Raw genomic sequence first — 13,990 nt, 5'->3', positions numbered from 1 at the left:
TGGAGCTATATTGAAGGCTATACTGAGTGAAGACCATTTAGTTCATCAGTTATGGCTGCAGCATGAAAAGTAGTGGAGCTTTGTTTGCTACAGGCTGCCACACTCTGACACAATTGATTCAGAAATTGGATATCAATTCACAATCCTAACCATGCCATTTCTTTGCAGAAAAAATATTAAAAAGTTCAAGCATGCAGGCAGGATTCAGGAATTCTCTGCTGCATTCAGCATTTGGAGACAGCCTTGTTCAGGCCGGCAGTCTTATTCTCTCATTCCATAGAGTGATTTCCCCAACAAAAGGTATGCTTACAACGTCTCAGACTTGCATGCAAAAGTAGCAGGCTAGCAGCATCAAACAAATCAATATAAATCTTAAACACCCTGATGGCCTCTCTGTATGGATACATGTCAGTGAGGCTAGATTGGTTGCCCACCATTGGAGTCCATTACACTGGAGCACCACCTAATCAACACTGCATCAAACCGAGACAAAACTACAGGAACATCTAAAGGCCCACAACCAGAAGGAAGCAACAAAATTTAATATTTATGAGTTTTTGCCGAACGCCCATCATCCAGAATGGTCCCATTCCGAGGAGCAGAATGACCACAGACATTAGTTGTCATTTGCCTGTGGCCACACTTGGGAAAGTAGGCCACAACAAAAGACATGCATCCATATGGGAATCACATGTTGCCCAAAGCGCTTGGCTCTTTCTGCATGGAATCATCTCACAATCTACACAATATGGAATTTGGACATTATTCTGACGCACAAGGATCAAAGAAAAGAAAAAGTTACACCAGCTGGTTTCATCTGTTTCCTCTCTAATTGTCTCAAGAGCCATAAAGAGATCACATGCTCTTACCCCCTACAAGGGTAAATAAGCCCAGTCAGACATAAAACACATTACAAGATCCAAATCCTATGTAAAGGACAGCCAAATGGTTCTGCATCAGCAACACATTTCCCTTTCTCTTCAGCCAAGGACTTTGGATTCTTTGTTAAGAAAATTCGACAGGAACAAGCTACTTTCAGCAGCTGCTATTCAACTCTTGAAGGATGGCCTCCATTGTTGGCCTCTGGTTTGGAGCTTCACTCGTGCAAAGTAAAGCAATGCTTGCCAATTTAGCTGCCTCTGGCTTGGAGAAGTTGCCATTTAGATTCTCATCAATAAGGTCTTCAAGATTTCCAGACTCGGCTCCCAGCCGTAAGTGAGTGGTCCTCTTCCCTGTTAAAATCTGAAACACAATGATCCCAAAGGCATACACATCACTCTTCTCGGTAAGCCGGCCAACAGTAGTGTATTCAGGGGCCAAGTAACCCATGGCAGCACTGGCTTTGAGGGTCGAAAAGACAACATCATCAGCCAAAAGCTTGTACAGGCCGGAGCCAGAGAGCAAAGGATTAAAATGATAGTCGATAAGGACTTTCTCCGCCGATATGCTTTGGTGAACCAGAGAGGGCTTGTTTGTCATGTTGCTGTGCAAATACTCAATGCCTAGATAAGAAAGAGAAGAAGATGAAGTTATACAAAGGTGGTAGAATTGAGAAGGAGCCATTTGAATTTCAATGTAATCTGCGATGCCTATTAATCTCATGATTCATAGAGAGAACGATAAATATAGAAAATTAACCCAGTATCCTGCAAAATGTGTTTTAATGAGTTCGGAGACTGCAAAATGAAGTCTCAGCAAAGATGTATTCATTCAGTAGAAAGGACTCATTAATATTATATTTTCTTCACTTCAATTTAAATTTCAGAAAAGATGATAATATGTAAAGGAAAATTCGCAACAAGCATCAAGGAATCAACCTCAATCAAAATTTAGTGTTTCATTTAGTTTCTCATATCACACACTCTCTGAACTAAATGGACTATTCTTAAAGGAACAAATAAATATGAACAAAAGGAACCATCCATCAATTGTTATATGTAACTATAATACCTTTGGCAATGCCTTTGATGATAGAAACTCTTGCGGGCCAATCTAGAATTCGGCCATTTTCATCGCCCTTCACATCCAGATACCGTGACAAGCTTCCATTAGCAACAAAATTGTAAACAAGGAAGCATTCTCCCCTTCCTGTCGAACAGCAAAATCCCCTCAGCCCAACAAGATTCTCATGTCTCAGCAAAGTCAGTATCTTTAACCCCTTAAGGAACTCAGCCTCTTCCGATTTACAGCTTGTCTTGTTGATTCTCTTCACTGCAACCATGGTCCCATCTCGCAGGATCCCTTTATAAGTTGCAGCAAAGCTGCTCTTTTTTCCAAGAAAGTTAACATCCGAGAAGTATTGAGTCGCAGACTCCACCTCCTCCAGATTGAATCTAAAGCTCTGTAAAACTTCCTGAGAGAACCCAACGCTGCTCCTCCCATCAGCCAAAGGATCCCACCCATTAGAGTACTCAAGGCTGATGAGGGGAGAAACACTCCTTTGGTAAAAGTCCTTGGTCTGATCGGCGCTAAGCCTTCTATCTGAGACCTCCGATGGACTGCCAATCTTTTGCTTCCTGCGTCGATACCAGGAAAAGGCCAAAAGGCCTGAAATTGTTCCTCCAAACACAACTGCAGCAATGGCAACAACAATTGCTACAGCTGATTTTGAAGAGTTGGAGCAGTGGGTATTGTTGCAGTGCACGTTGAGATTAGCTGAATATGGATTCTCCTGCGGTAATATACCAGCACCAGGCCTATTGGGATTGAAGAGATCAGAAGAAGTGCAAACTCTCAGAGAAGGAAATCCATTTCCACAAAGATCAGCATTATTCCCATACTGAAATCCATCAGCCAATCTCTTTAAATCTTCAACCAAATGTCTTGAATCAGTTCACAAAGGTAGCTTAACAAAGCAATAATGAAGAAATCAAGCTTAACAAGAAGAGAGCAAATTACCAGAAGGAACACTGCCAGATAGTGTATTGTTCCTAACATCAAACACTACCAACTGGGAGAGTTGAGCTAGCTTAACAGGGATTGAACCAAAAAGCTGGTTAAAGCTTAAATCCAATCGCATCAACTGAGTTAAATCCCCTAAGCTTGCAGGGATTGCACCAGTCAAGTGATTCGACTGCAGGGCAAGAACATTAATCTTCTTCAAAAGCCCCAGTTGGGTGGGTATACTCCCAGACAACTGGTTACAACAAAGCTGCAGAACTACACATGGAAAGAATGCAAGCAAGAAAAAATAAATGTGAGAAACTGAATTGAAAAAAAAAGAAGAAGAAAACTTAAAACCAATTTGAAGATGCTAACTCGAGAAATTTTTAAAAAGATGCATGAAAGACAGAGATATTTCTGAATGTTAGTCAATGAAATTAAGATTGAAGAACTTAAACAGAGGAAACACAGATGTACAGAATGCAAGAAAATCTCAAATGCAACACCAAAATTTAACCTTTTTCACTTAGGCTGATTGCAGAAGAGCTTTAGTCAAGTTCACCACCAAAACTAAAACAAACAGCACAGAACAGAGAAAACAAGAATTCTCTAGAGAAAATAGTGATACCTAATAAATCCAAATGCTCCCAGAAACCAGAGCCAAATCCATTATTACTAACAGAAAACACCAGATGACGACGGAAATCTTTAAAAAAATGAAAAATGCCAAAAAACTACTACTTTGAGGTTCTGTATATATTAAAACAAAGGAATCCGCAATCAAATTCCGTTCTTTCTTCGGTCAAATCATTGAAACGTACCATATCTTCTCTAGTTTACTAACTTAAAACTCCAAGAAAGAAACTCCAGGCAGCAAGGTGAGAAAAATGCCAAAAAAGCTGCTTTTCTTGAGATAAAACATCGAAAAGAAGTCCAAGTCTGCAATCTTTCTCCATTAAATCATCCAACGTACTATATATACTTATACTCACCTTGGAGACTGGCCACGTTGCCGATTTCTTCCGGAATAACGCCAGAGAGGTTGTTAACGTCGAGGTAGAGGTCGCTGAGCTCGTTCAGGTTAGCGATCTCTCTGGGTATCTTCCCGGAGAGCGCATTGTAGTGGAGGTATAGTCCAGAGAGGTACCGGAGCTCCGCCACCGCCGGCGAGATGGAGCCGGCGAGGCCCTTCCCCTGGAGCGAGATGTTGGCCACCTTCCCGTTCTCGTTGCACGCCACGCCCTCGAAGCTTCCCCCGCACGGGTCCCCGTCGCTCGTCCATGTACTCAGGATCCGCCCCCCCGGGTCCAACGCCGCTTTCACCTCCATGAGCGCTCTCAGCTCTGCATTTCCCCAGATAGTCTCTGGGTGGAGAAGAAGAGAGAGTAGGAAAAGGAGAAGGCACTTGAAAGAAGCCAAACCCATGGAGAAGGACAAGAAGCTCGCTCTCTCTCTCTCTGGTTCTCGTGTCTTCTCTCTCTTTTGACGGAGTTTTTATTAGGAGCAGGGGAGAGGAAGGAAGACAGTCATGGAGAGAAGGCTGCGGAGAGAATCCAAAGCAATGGAGAAGACGAAGTTATCTCTCCCTCCTGAGTCTTTTTTATCCTTGCCTGGTAGAGTTTTTATTGGGAGCGGAGGTGAGAAGGGAAAAGTCGAGCGCGCAGTTAACCTTGGAGGAAAGAAAGGAGGGGGCAGAAAAAGCCAAGGATGGGAGGGAGAAAAATTTATATAAAGGAGAAAGTAGATAATTAAGAAAGGGGATTGGGGTGTATCTTTTGCGAAGGATTTACGTTCCTTCCCGCGAATCCACCGTTGCCGCGCAACAGTCGCTTATGAATGAAACAGGCATTGCCCAACGGAGGCGGAGCGCATCATTTTTTAAGAAGATTCGACCATAATAACCGATTGAATATAAGAGAAAGGATGGAGAAGGATAGGAGCTCTTTACTCTACAATATTGGTCGAATGATGAATGATGGAAGACTGCAGCAAGTGCATATGTATCAAAAGATAAACAGAGTTACAAAATGGATTATCTTCTATGCTGCAGAGCATTTTGAAAAGATTTTTTGGACACACCAAAGGGTCTCTCTTTTACCATTTTATCAAATTTTTGCTCTTCATTCAATTGGCTGCATGTATACCATAGTAAGATGAGCATCCATGAATTTAAAAAAAAAAAATTGTAGTGCTTGGAGATCTGTGCCAAACAACAGTCCACGGGGTAAAAACAATGAATCATACCTTCGGGCGAAAGATGCAACCCGACCGACCCCGTGAGAAAGCGCAAGATAAGAGGACAGATAAGGATTGTGAGTTGAGTCCAACGACAAAGTTGGAACCTTTGGAAATGGCATATCTGGTACAGATGATGTTGAATTTGGTCTGATGGTTTGAAGACCATCTGATGAGTTTGTTGCGGTGCAATTACTAAAGCTGGAGGATAGCTGAGGGAGAATGGTATACGGAGTTGCACCTGACGTTACTCCGGATTCGCGTGGACTGTTGTGCAAGCTTTCTCTACTCGGCGATTTGGAGTCTACGCGAAGGGGCCGTGTGGGTTACTGGGTTCAGCTGTTTCCAGGTGGATCGGTGGCAGCATTATTGTTTGGCAAAATTTTTGGCGAACTAAAAAATACTTTCTATCTCCTCAAAAATATTTTTAAATAATATAGTGATATTTGGTAAGAAATCAAAAAATAGTTTTGGCTTTGTGAGAAAGCTGAAAATGGCTATTTAAGAAAAGTTCTAAAATAGAGTTTCTCCCAAAAAATACTTTTCGATTAATGTCGGAAAACTGTTTTAGTTTTTATAAAATTCTTCTAATGACCAAAATACCTACCAACATATCTCATGATTACATATTATATTATATCATATAATATCATAATATATTATTATATTATAAATATAATATAATATAATAGTAAATTAATAAAAATACTATATTATATTATATTATTACATTATAGTAGTATAATATATTATATTATTATATAAATACATAATTATAATATAATATAATCTTATTATAATAATAGTATAATATACTACTAATAATATAACAAGATAATATAACAAATGTCTTGATCTTCAAAGACTTTTACTGCTGTCACACCACCCTTTAAATGAGGTGGATATGGGGGTATAGGACTAAGCTATAATGGAAGGATGCAATGCTAGGCTATGGTAGAAATATAGTGCCGGGCTATTGTATGGGTATAGCACTAGGCTATGGTAGAAAGCTAAGTTATATCTACTTCTAGAATAAATGACTATGGTAAATGTAAATATAAAGATAAATTTATTGGATTAATTATCAAAGGATTCTTCACAAAATATAATTTTACATATTTATATTAATAATAACAACTACCCATAAATACAATAACTACCCATTTCGATAGTTTCTTTCTATGACTGGTCTTCACTCTTGGTAGTTCTTATAATAGTTGTCAACCATCTTCCTGCTATGTATAAGCATGATCATTTTGCAACTACGAGACTAATAGTCATATCTTAATGGCTTTCAACTTATCTCGACATAGCTTGTGTTGATCGTCTCCCCTTATTCAACCAATAAAGAAATCCTCTATTCAGGAGAATCTGAGATCGATACGATTGCCTGAGTCTTCTGCCCATCGTCTTTCACATCCAAGACTTGACTTTCGGTCAACTTCTCCACATCACGACTGAATGCAATTTGTTTGGCCTGGATCCCCATCCTTAGTGTGATTTCATAGTCAAAATTTATCTACACTTAGAAGAGCCACATGATTTTCACGACTTTGATTTGATCAACTTAATTAATACGACACTTGATTCGATCGCAAGCTAGATAGTTGAGATGTGGTATAAACAATGCCCTCCACATCTCGTTGGCTGAGGATCACCAGCTAATGGGATACTCATCATCGCCTCCTCAATATGTTTAGAATAAAAGTCTCACAATTCTATTTTTGATATGTTGACCGAGGGTTGCCTTTTATCGAAGCATCTACATTCAGCAATTCACTCATTTCTCTTTTGATTCCACTAAATCTTCCTCTCCTATCACGTCTCCTCATGTAGAATACTTTTGGGTATTAAAATAGCCTACACACTGGTTGAAGGATCCTTCAAATCCATTGGAATTCAGCATTATCTTTCATATTAATGGAGATTTTTATTTACCTTCTCGTAAGGCATGTTTCTCTTTTATAAATAGGCCATGCATCTCTCTCTCTCTCTCTCTCTCTCTCTAGTACTCATTCTTTTTATTCTTTCTGACTATTCTTATGCCTCCTCCTATTCTTCCTTCCCTTACTACAATGAGTGAGCTTGAGTATGGGCTGGTGCTTTTAACTCCCAACTAGTTTGCTGAATTAGAATACTGTTAGAAATCAAAATGTCAACATTAATAAGTGATATTGTCGAATTGGAATACCATCACCAACAACGTGCTACTTGGTTCAGGGCTTCCAAATTGGCAAACTCAATGTCTTGCCAATAGGCTTTCGGCTAAAACTATGCTCTCACCTTCTTCAAGCTAGTTCGGACAGATCCTTTATGTTTCCACTCCTATCAACAATATCTGCACATGAGTTCAAAGCTTGCTACACTTGCTCTACTTACACTACAATGAATGAAGAAGTGTGATAGGTAGAGCATCAGATCATCTTAAAGCTCTTGTAGGCCTACAAAGGTTAAAGACCTATCAGCCAATGTTAAGAGAGAGTGAGTAGTTTAAGAGCATTTACTTATTCAGCCTTGTATTCATATAACTATATTAGTCAAAAGCAATAAAATTACATGACCTTTTATCTTTGTCTTTACTTGTGTCTCTCTCTCAATATAATCATCCCTCTAAGGACTTAAGCATTGGCCTACCTCTTGGCAAATCGGGCTAACAATCTTCCATGTTGGTTAGAAGAATTCGATCCCTTGATGCAAAGCTGGCTGACATCTGTTGAGAAGTACAATTCATGGATAAGCCTATGAACTGACACTCCAAATTCTCCAAAAGGAATGGAACCGAGAAGTTGCAAAAGGCGTAAAGAACAAAATTCATATATTGGCCCATTGGCCAAAGCTTTTATGGAATTATTAACTAAATAATATATAATATTATTATGTATTTTGCTTTTAGATTGAATCCATCACTTCTTCAATCTTCTAGTGATTTTTCACATAGCATTAAAATCCATACTATCCTTAATATATATGAGGATTTTTGGTCATTTATAATACCAAGCACCAAGCCGAATCAATCTTACATTGTCATATTGGCCAGTGTCAAGAGGTCATTATGCATTTACCTTTACTCCTATCCAAATGACAATAACTACTATCGGTGAGATTTTGCCAACTTGCCAGTGACACTTTAAATCTCTCTAGGACTGACAGTCTTTGGTTTCGGCCAAACACTGATTAAAACATCCATTGATGGTTCAATCTACTACAACTTTGCTTATGTAATTTTTGCAATTCCTCAATTAAGAAAACGTCCTTCGCGCAAGTTTGTTTGCTTCCTGCGCAGGCTAATAGGTTTTAAGGTCTTCATTATGTAGTCTTCGACTATTACTTCCTGATAAGCCAAAGTCTCTAATTCTAGTTCTTCTTGCATCTAGTACTTCCATACATAGGTTGTCACGCCCCCACCTCCGCGGGGACGTGGGCACTGGGGGCCACATGAGGAGGGACTGCTGGGCTCCCCTGCCAGATATTGTCCGGTTCGGAGCTTCACACAAGCGTCCTTCACCCCTTTCCGGTTTTGTTTTTCTCCCAAAACGCATCTGCAGGATTAGGAGACACCCGCCTCATATGCCCAGGCTCTATAACGAGTCTTTCCGGTGTGGGACTATTGGGCCTCACACCCTTCCCACCATCGGACAAGAGCTGTCCTCGGCTCTGATACCAAATGTCACGCCCCCACCTCCGCGGGGCACGTGAGGCACCCAGTGCCCACGTGAGGGCCACATAAGGAGGGACCGCGGAGCTCCCCTGCCAGATATTGTCCGATTCCGGAGTTTCACGCAAGCGTCCTTCATCCCTCCCCGATTTTATTTTCCTCCCAAAATACGTCTGCAGGATTAGAAGACACCCGCCTCATATGCCCAGGCTCTAGAACGAGTCTTTCCGATGTGGGACTATTAGGCCTCACACCATTATGTGAGGATCCGTGCGGGCGTGTGTTTAGTCCCACATCGGTTATTCGCTGGGTAGATCTTGGGTACTTATACAGGATCAAGGAACCCAAATAATAACTTCCGGCTAGCCATATTGGGTGAGATCGTAGGTTGTTACAAATGGTATCAGAGCGGACCTGGCCCATAACCTATGTGGACTAGGGGACACTGCAGCACAGATCTATTGGGGCTGACCACAGGCCAATCGTGGTGTTTGTGATTAGATTTGAATAGATGTGAACCCTTAGCTTGACAAGAACGTCAGGGCTTGAACGGGGGGAGTATGTGAGGATCCGTGCGGGCGTGTATTTAGTCCCACATCGGTTATTCGCTGGGTAGATCTTGGGTACTTATACAGGATCAAGAAACCCAAATAATAACTTCCGGCTAGCCATTTTGGGTGAGATTATGGGTTGTTACATAGGTTATAAATTTTGATTCATCCATTATAAAGATAGGCATGACTGTCTTCAATATAGGACTAACTAGAATATATTGTGGCTTTGTGAATTGGCTTCGACTACGGAAATAACTCTTTTAAACCATCTTGCCTATTAAAGCTGAAGATGCTATACACCCCTCCAAAGTGGCCTATGTATAGCGGTCACTTTCTATATATAGTTGCTTCCTTTGCTTTCTTTGATAGTGATAATATGATATCTACACAGTTGTCCCACAGGAAACAACATGATGATAATTATGTAGGGTTCCGTCAGAGATAATATGATGATGACTATGCAATCTCCCACCAGACATGCCAGAAAATTTATTGCTGCCTTTTTTATCCCATTCCAAGCAAACTAGGGAAAAGATCCTTGGAGAGCTCAATTGATTGAGATAGAGGATGACCCATCAAGTTAGATTGGGGGAGGTTTGGATGCATGCGCCAGCATGCCACTGACATTAGGGTAGCCGGAAAGATGCGGGTCAAATGGAGGATAGTTAGTAGCGTGGGTCGAGATGTCTTGACCTTCAAGAGCTTTTGCCATCGTCATACCAACATTCAAAGGAGAGAGAAATGAATGGGGGTATAGCTCTGGGCTATGGCAGAAAGGTATAATGTTGGGCTACAGTAAGGATGTTGCACTAGACTATGTGGTAAGGATGTATCATTGGGTTATGGTACAAAACTAAAGTATTTCTACTTCTAGGATAAATGACTTAGATAAAGGTAAAAATAAAGATAAACTGATTGGATTGATTGTCAAAGGATCTTTTACAAAATACAGTTCCACTGACTTGTACTATGTCTAGTCTCCACTCTTGGTAGTTTTAGTAACTGCCATCAACTATCTTTCCACAATGCACAAGCACGATCTTTTGCAACTACCGGACTAATAGTCATATGTTATTGGTCTTTAACTCATTATGGTGTAACTTGTGTTGACCATCTCCCCTTATTCAGCCTGCAACTCTGCAAGAGAATCCTTTATTCTTAGAAATTTGAATTGGTAAGATCACCTAAGTCTTCTACCAGCCATGTTTTACATCCAAAACTTAATCTTTGGTCTACTTTGCCACAACATGGCCAAATTCAATCTATTCAGCCTGGATCCCCACCCTTAATATGATTTCATATCTAAATTATATTTAGGCGTAGCAGGAGTCACATGATTCTTGCCTATTTTGATTCATTCAACTTAATCCACATGGCGCTCGCTCCTAGCCACCAACTAGATTGTTGAGATGTGGCGCAAATAGTAGGTTAGAGAAATTAAGATTGGCAGAGAGAAAATATGTGTGGCGAATGGATGAGGGTCAACAATGAGGGTTGATCTGGTACTACTAATGATCTATTTGACAGCACCATTAGGGTAGAGAGCTGCACAAAACCCCCAAAACCAATGTTAATATATGACAAATCATAATATCAAAATACTATGATGGCAACAATTTGTCTATTTAATCTAGAAAGCTGCCAGCATATGAAAATTTTCAAAGGAAAATATTATCGGATGGCAGATTGGATTTTATCTTCATAAATAGACTTGAAGTTTGATCATTTCAACAATAGTGACTTGTACAATGTCTTTCTCCAAAGCTAAAGTAGAGTCAAAGTCATCTTATGGCTTAGGCTCATAATGTGAACCTTCTAACAATGAGTTCATCATTCCGACACTATCAATGTTCTATAAAAATTTGATAAGAAATCACCTTTCAAATGTTAACTTAGTGCATATGTGTCATAGATTACCGTTCAACATCAAGTTAATTTTCTAATATATGTTAAATGACATGAATAAAAATCCATATAAGGAGGATATGGCCAATTTAGGGAAGAGTTATCATACTGAATGTTACTAATGAATTTGTAGAAATAACAAATTTCATTGTGGATAATTTAATCAAGAATAAATTTGACTAGTTTTCATTTATTTTCTTGTTTTTCTTCAATAGGAAAGGTTAAATCAAGTTAGAAATTTTATTTGAAGGATATGGGATCGACCCATCAGGGTATTATACAATAGAAGAATGCAAGAAGCATGTATAGGATCATTGTTTTTCAATAAAACACCAAAATAAGTAGATTGCATGCACAATAAGTGAGATGCATGCCTGAAAAGATGATAGAATAGAAAGAGGTTAAAGAAGAAGGATATAGGAATATCTAGATACCATATAGAATATTTGCACCTTGCACCTAGCTGCATGCTCTCAAAGAGTTACTCGATAGTCCCATTCTCGTCTAAATCTTCTCTTCTTCCTTCTCTCCTAGTCTCTCTATTTTTGTTTGGCACACTAGGGTTATTGCACCTCTACTAGGACACCCCTAGTTGTGGCCCTTACTTTTTCTCCACCCTTCTAGAACCTTAAACCTCATGCTCCCTCCTTCTTATATGTAATAGAGGAGTTGCCTTGGTGAGGAAGCCCTATAACTCATGCCATTGCCCAAGGAAACCCTAGACATGCGTAGTGGCTACTAGGCACAAGCCCTAGTTCTTGGTAGACACCTAGGAAAACCTAGGCTTGGCTAACCATCCTAGGGTTTCTCGAAGTAGTTGGAAACCTAGGCTTACCTCTAGGAGTTGACTACACTAGTAAACCCTAAAGTAGGGTGAGTGATGACCCAAAGATTGATTCAAAGATTGATTTTGATGATCACAAAACCTTGAAGTATAAATACTAATGTTTGTGTTGCAAGGAGAAAGATATTTATTTTGCGAGGAACATAGCAAGTTGGAAGAATACAAGAAGGCCTCCAAAGTTCTCAAGAAAAGTTGGAAGAAAGCTACAATTCATTGGCCCAAGCTTCAAGTTCAAAGAATTCAAGTTGAAGGAGCAAATTCAAAGAAAAATTCAAAAGAATAGTCCTCGAGTCGACTCCTGGAAGTTTCGAGTCGACTCTGGCACTCTAGAGTTTCAAGGAACAGTGCTCGAGTCGACTCCGGGACTCTACGAGTCGACTCCGACTGAGAACAAACAAAAAGACAGAGAGTTGATTTTCTGCGCTACAGTGATCTCGAGTCGACTCCCAACTTCAGGAGTCGACTCCCAACTTCAGGAGTCGACTCCCAACTTCAGGAGTCGACTCCCAGCTACAGTGCCGGCAGACTACTATTCACAGATCGAACCTGTTTCAGCCGAGTCGACTCCTACTTCAGCCGAGTCGACTCGAGCACGCTGGGAGGCATAACGGCTAGTTTTTTCTTGATTCCAACGGCTCTATTTTTGTCTCTAACGGCTAGATTTTTGTTGGGACTCCCTCTAAAGCTATAAAATCAAGAGAAGAGCTAGGGGAGAAGGTATGGAAGTGGGAGAAAACATTTAGGAAAGAGATTTGAAAGAGATTACAAGAAAAATCTTCCATAAGCACAAAAGGGCCATTCAAAGTAAAATAGAGAGAAGAAGAGCATCCAAGTGAATCCCAAAGCTTCCTCTCCATCCGTGTGCTGCCTCGGAGATCCTCTACTTCGTGCAAAATCAGAAGAGGGGGCAAGTGAAGAAGAAGCCGAGTTCCTCCATCTACAAATTAGTTTGAGGGCTTCTTCTCTTTTCTTTACTTATTTACATTTGCTATATTTGCTTATTTGAGAAGCTTGTATTTGATTTAAACTCTTGTTCTAATATCTTGTAACTTGATTCAATCAAGGGATTGAATCAAGGGGTTAAGGTTTGTTGGTGAGCCAAAGGGAAAAACCAACGTTGTAAGGTTGTGGTTGGTGAGCCTTTGGGGAAAACCAACCGGGTTGATTGTGAACCCGAAAAACAATCATTGTAAGGTTGTGGTTGGTGAGCCTTTGGGAAAACCAACTGGGTTGGATTGTGAGCCCGTGAAAACAATCGGTTGGTTCTAGTCGGTGAGTCTGTGAAAACCGACCGAGTTCGTTGTGATCTCGCAAAACAACAAGTTGGGTTGTGAGCTTGTAAAACAACCGACTGTAATCTAAGGGATTATAGTGAAATTCCCAAGAGGTCTTGGGGAGTGGATGTAGGTGCTGGGGTGCACCGAACCACTATACATCTTTGTGTTTGTGATGCTTTATCTCTTGTATTTCATGCCTTCCATTCATGCTTGATTGTGTAATATCTCTAGATTTGTTTCTATAGAGTTATAAGTGATTTGCTTAGCTTCCACTCCATTCTTACCATATACATAGATTAAAATTGATCATACAACTATAAGTTAATGTTAGATCAATTGCACCCTAAAGCCATAGTATAATTGCTCTAGCTTAATCTTCCACTGCTTTACTTGTAATTGCCTAGAGCTTAAGTAAATAACATCTTATTATTCCGCTGCATTCTATTCAAAGTAAAAATTAGGAAACATAATTTTTAGAAAACCCAATTCACCCCCCCTCTTGGGTTGTTACCTTGGGCAACAAGTGGTATCAGAGCAGGTGCTCAAGATTAATTGTTGATCTCACGATCAAGAGCCAAAGATCATGACAACTCAAATAGATAGTTTTCTAGGAGAGGGATAGTTAATTGATAGGCCT

At 40.1% G+C, this 13,990-nt stretch overlaps 1 protein-coding gene across 1 annotated transcript; it reads right to left on the bottom strand.

Annotated features, from left to right (window-relative positions):
• Positions 1-694: 694 nt before the first annotated feature.
• Positions 695-5,142, bottom strand: LOC120107149 (protein CLAVATA3 INSENSITIVE RECEPTOR KINASE 1-like). The gene is made up of 4 exons (XM_039120324.2): positions 3,876-5,142; positions 2,899-3,159; positions 1,951-2,808; positions 695-1,502 (listed from the first exon to the last, which is right to left on the bottom strand). The coding sequence occupies exons 1-4, from the start codon at positions 4,306-4,308 to the stop codon at positions 1,036-1,038; spliced, it is 2,019 nt and encodes a 672-aa protein (XP_038976252.2). The 5' UTR covers positions 4,309-5,142; the 3' UTR covers positions 695-1,035.
• Between the last annotated feature and the right edge of the window lie 8,848 nt (positions 5,143-13,990).

This window comes from Phoenix dactylifera, chromosome 3 (genome assembly GCF_051530095.1).
Source record: "Phoenix dactylifera cultivar Ajwa chromosome 3, Ajwa_hap1_PhDact_Kaust_v1.1, whole genome shotgun sequence".
Taxonomy (NCBI): domain Eukaryota; kingdom Viridiplantae; phylum Streptophyta; class Magnoliopsida; order Arecales; family Arecaceae; genus Phoenix; species Phoenix dactylifera.
The sequence above is the reverse complement of the archived record's forward strand: the minus strand, read 5'-3'. Positions and strand labels throughout refer to the sequence as shown.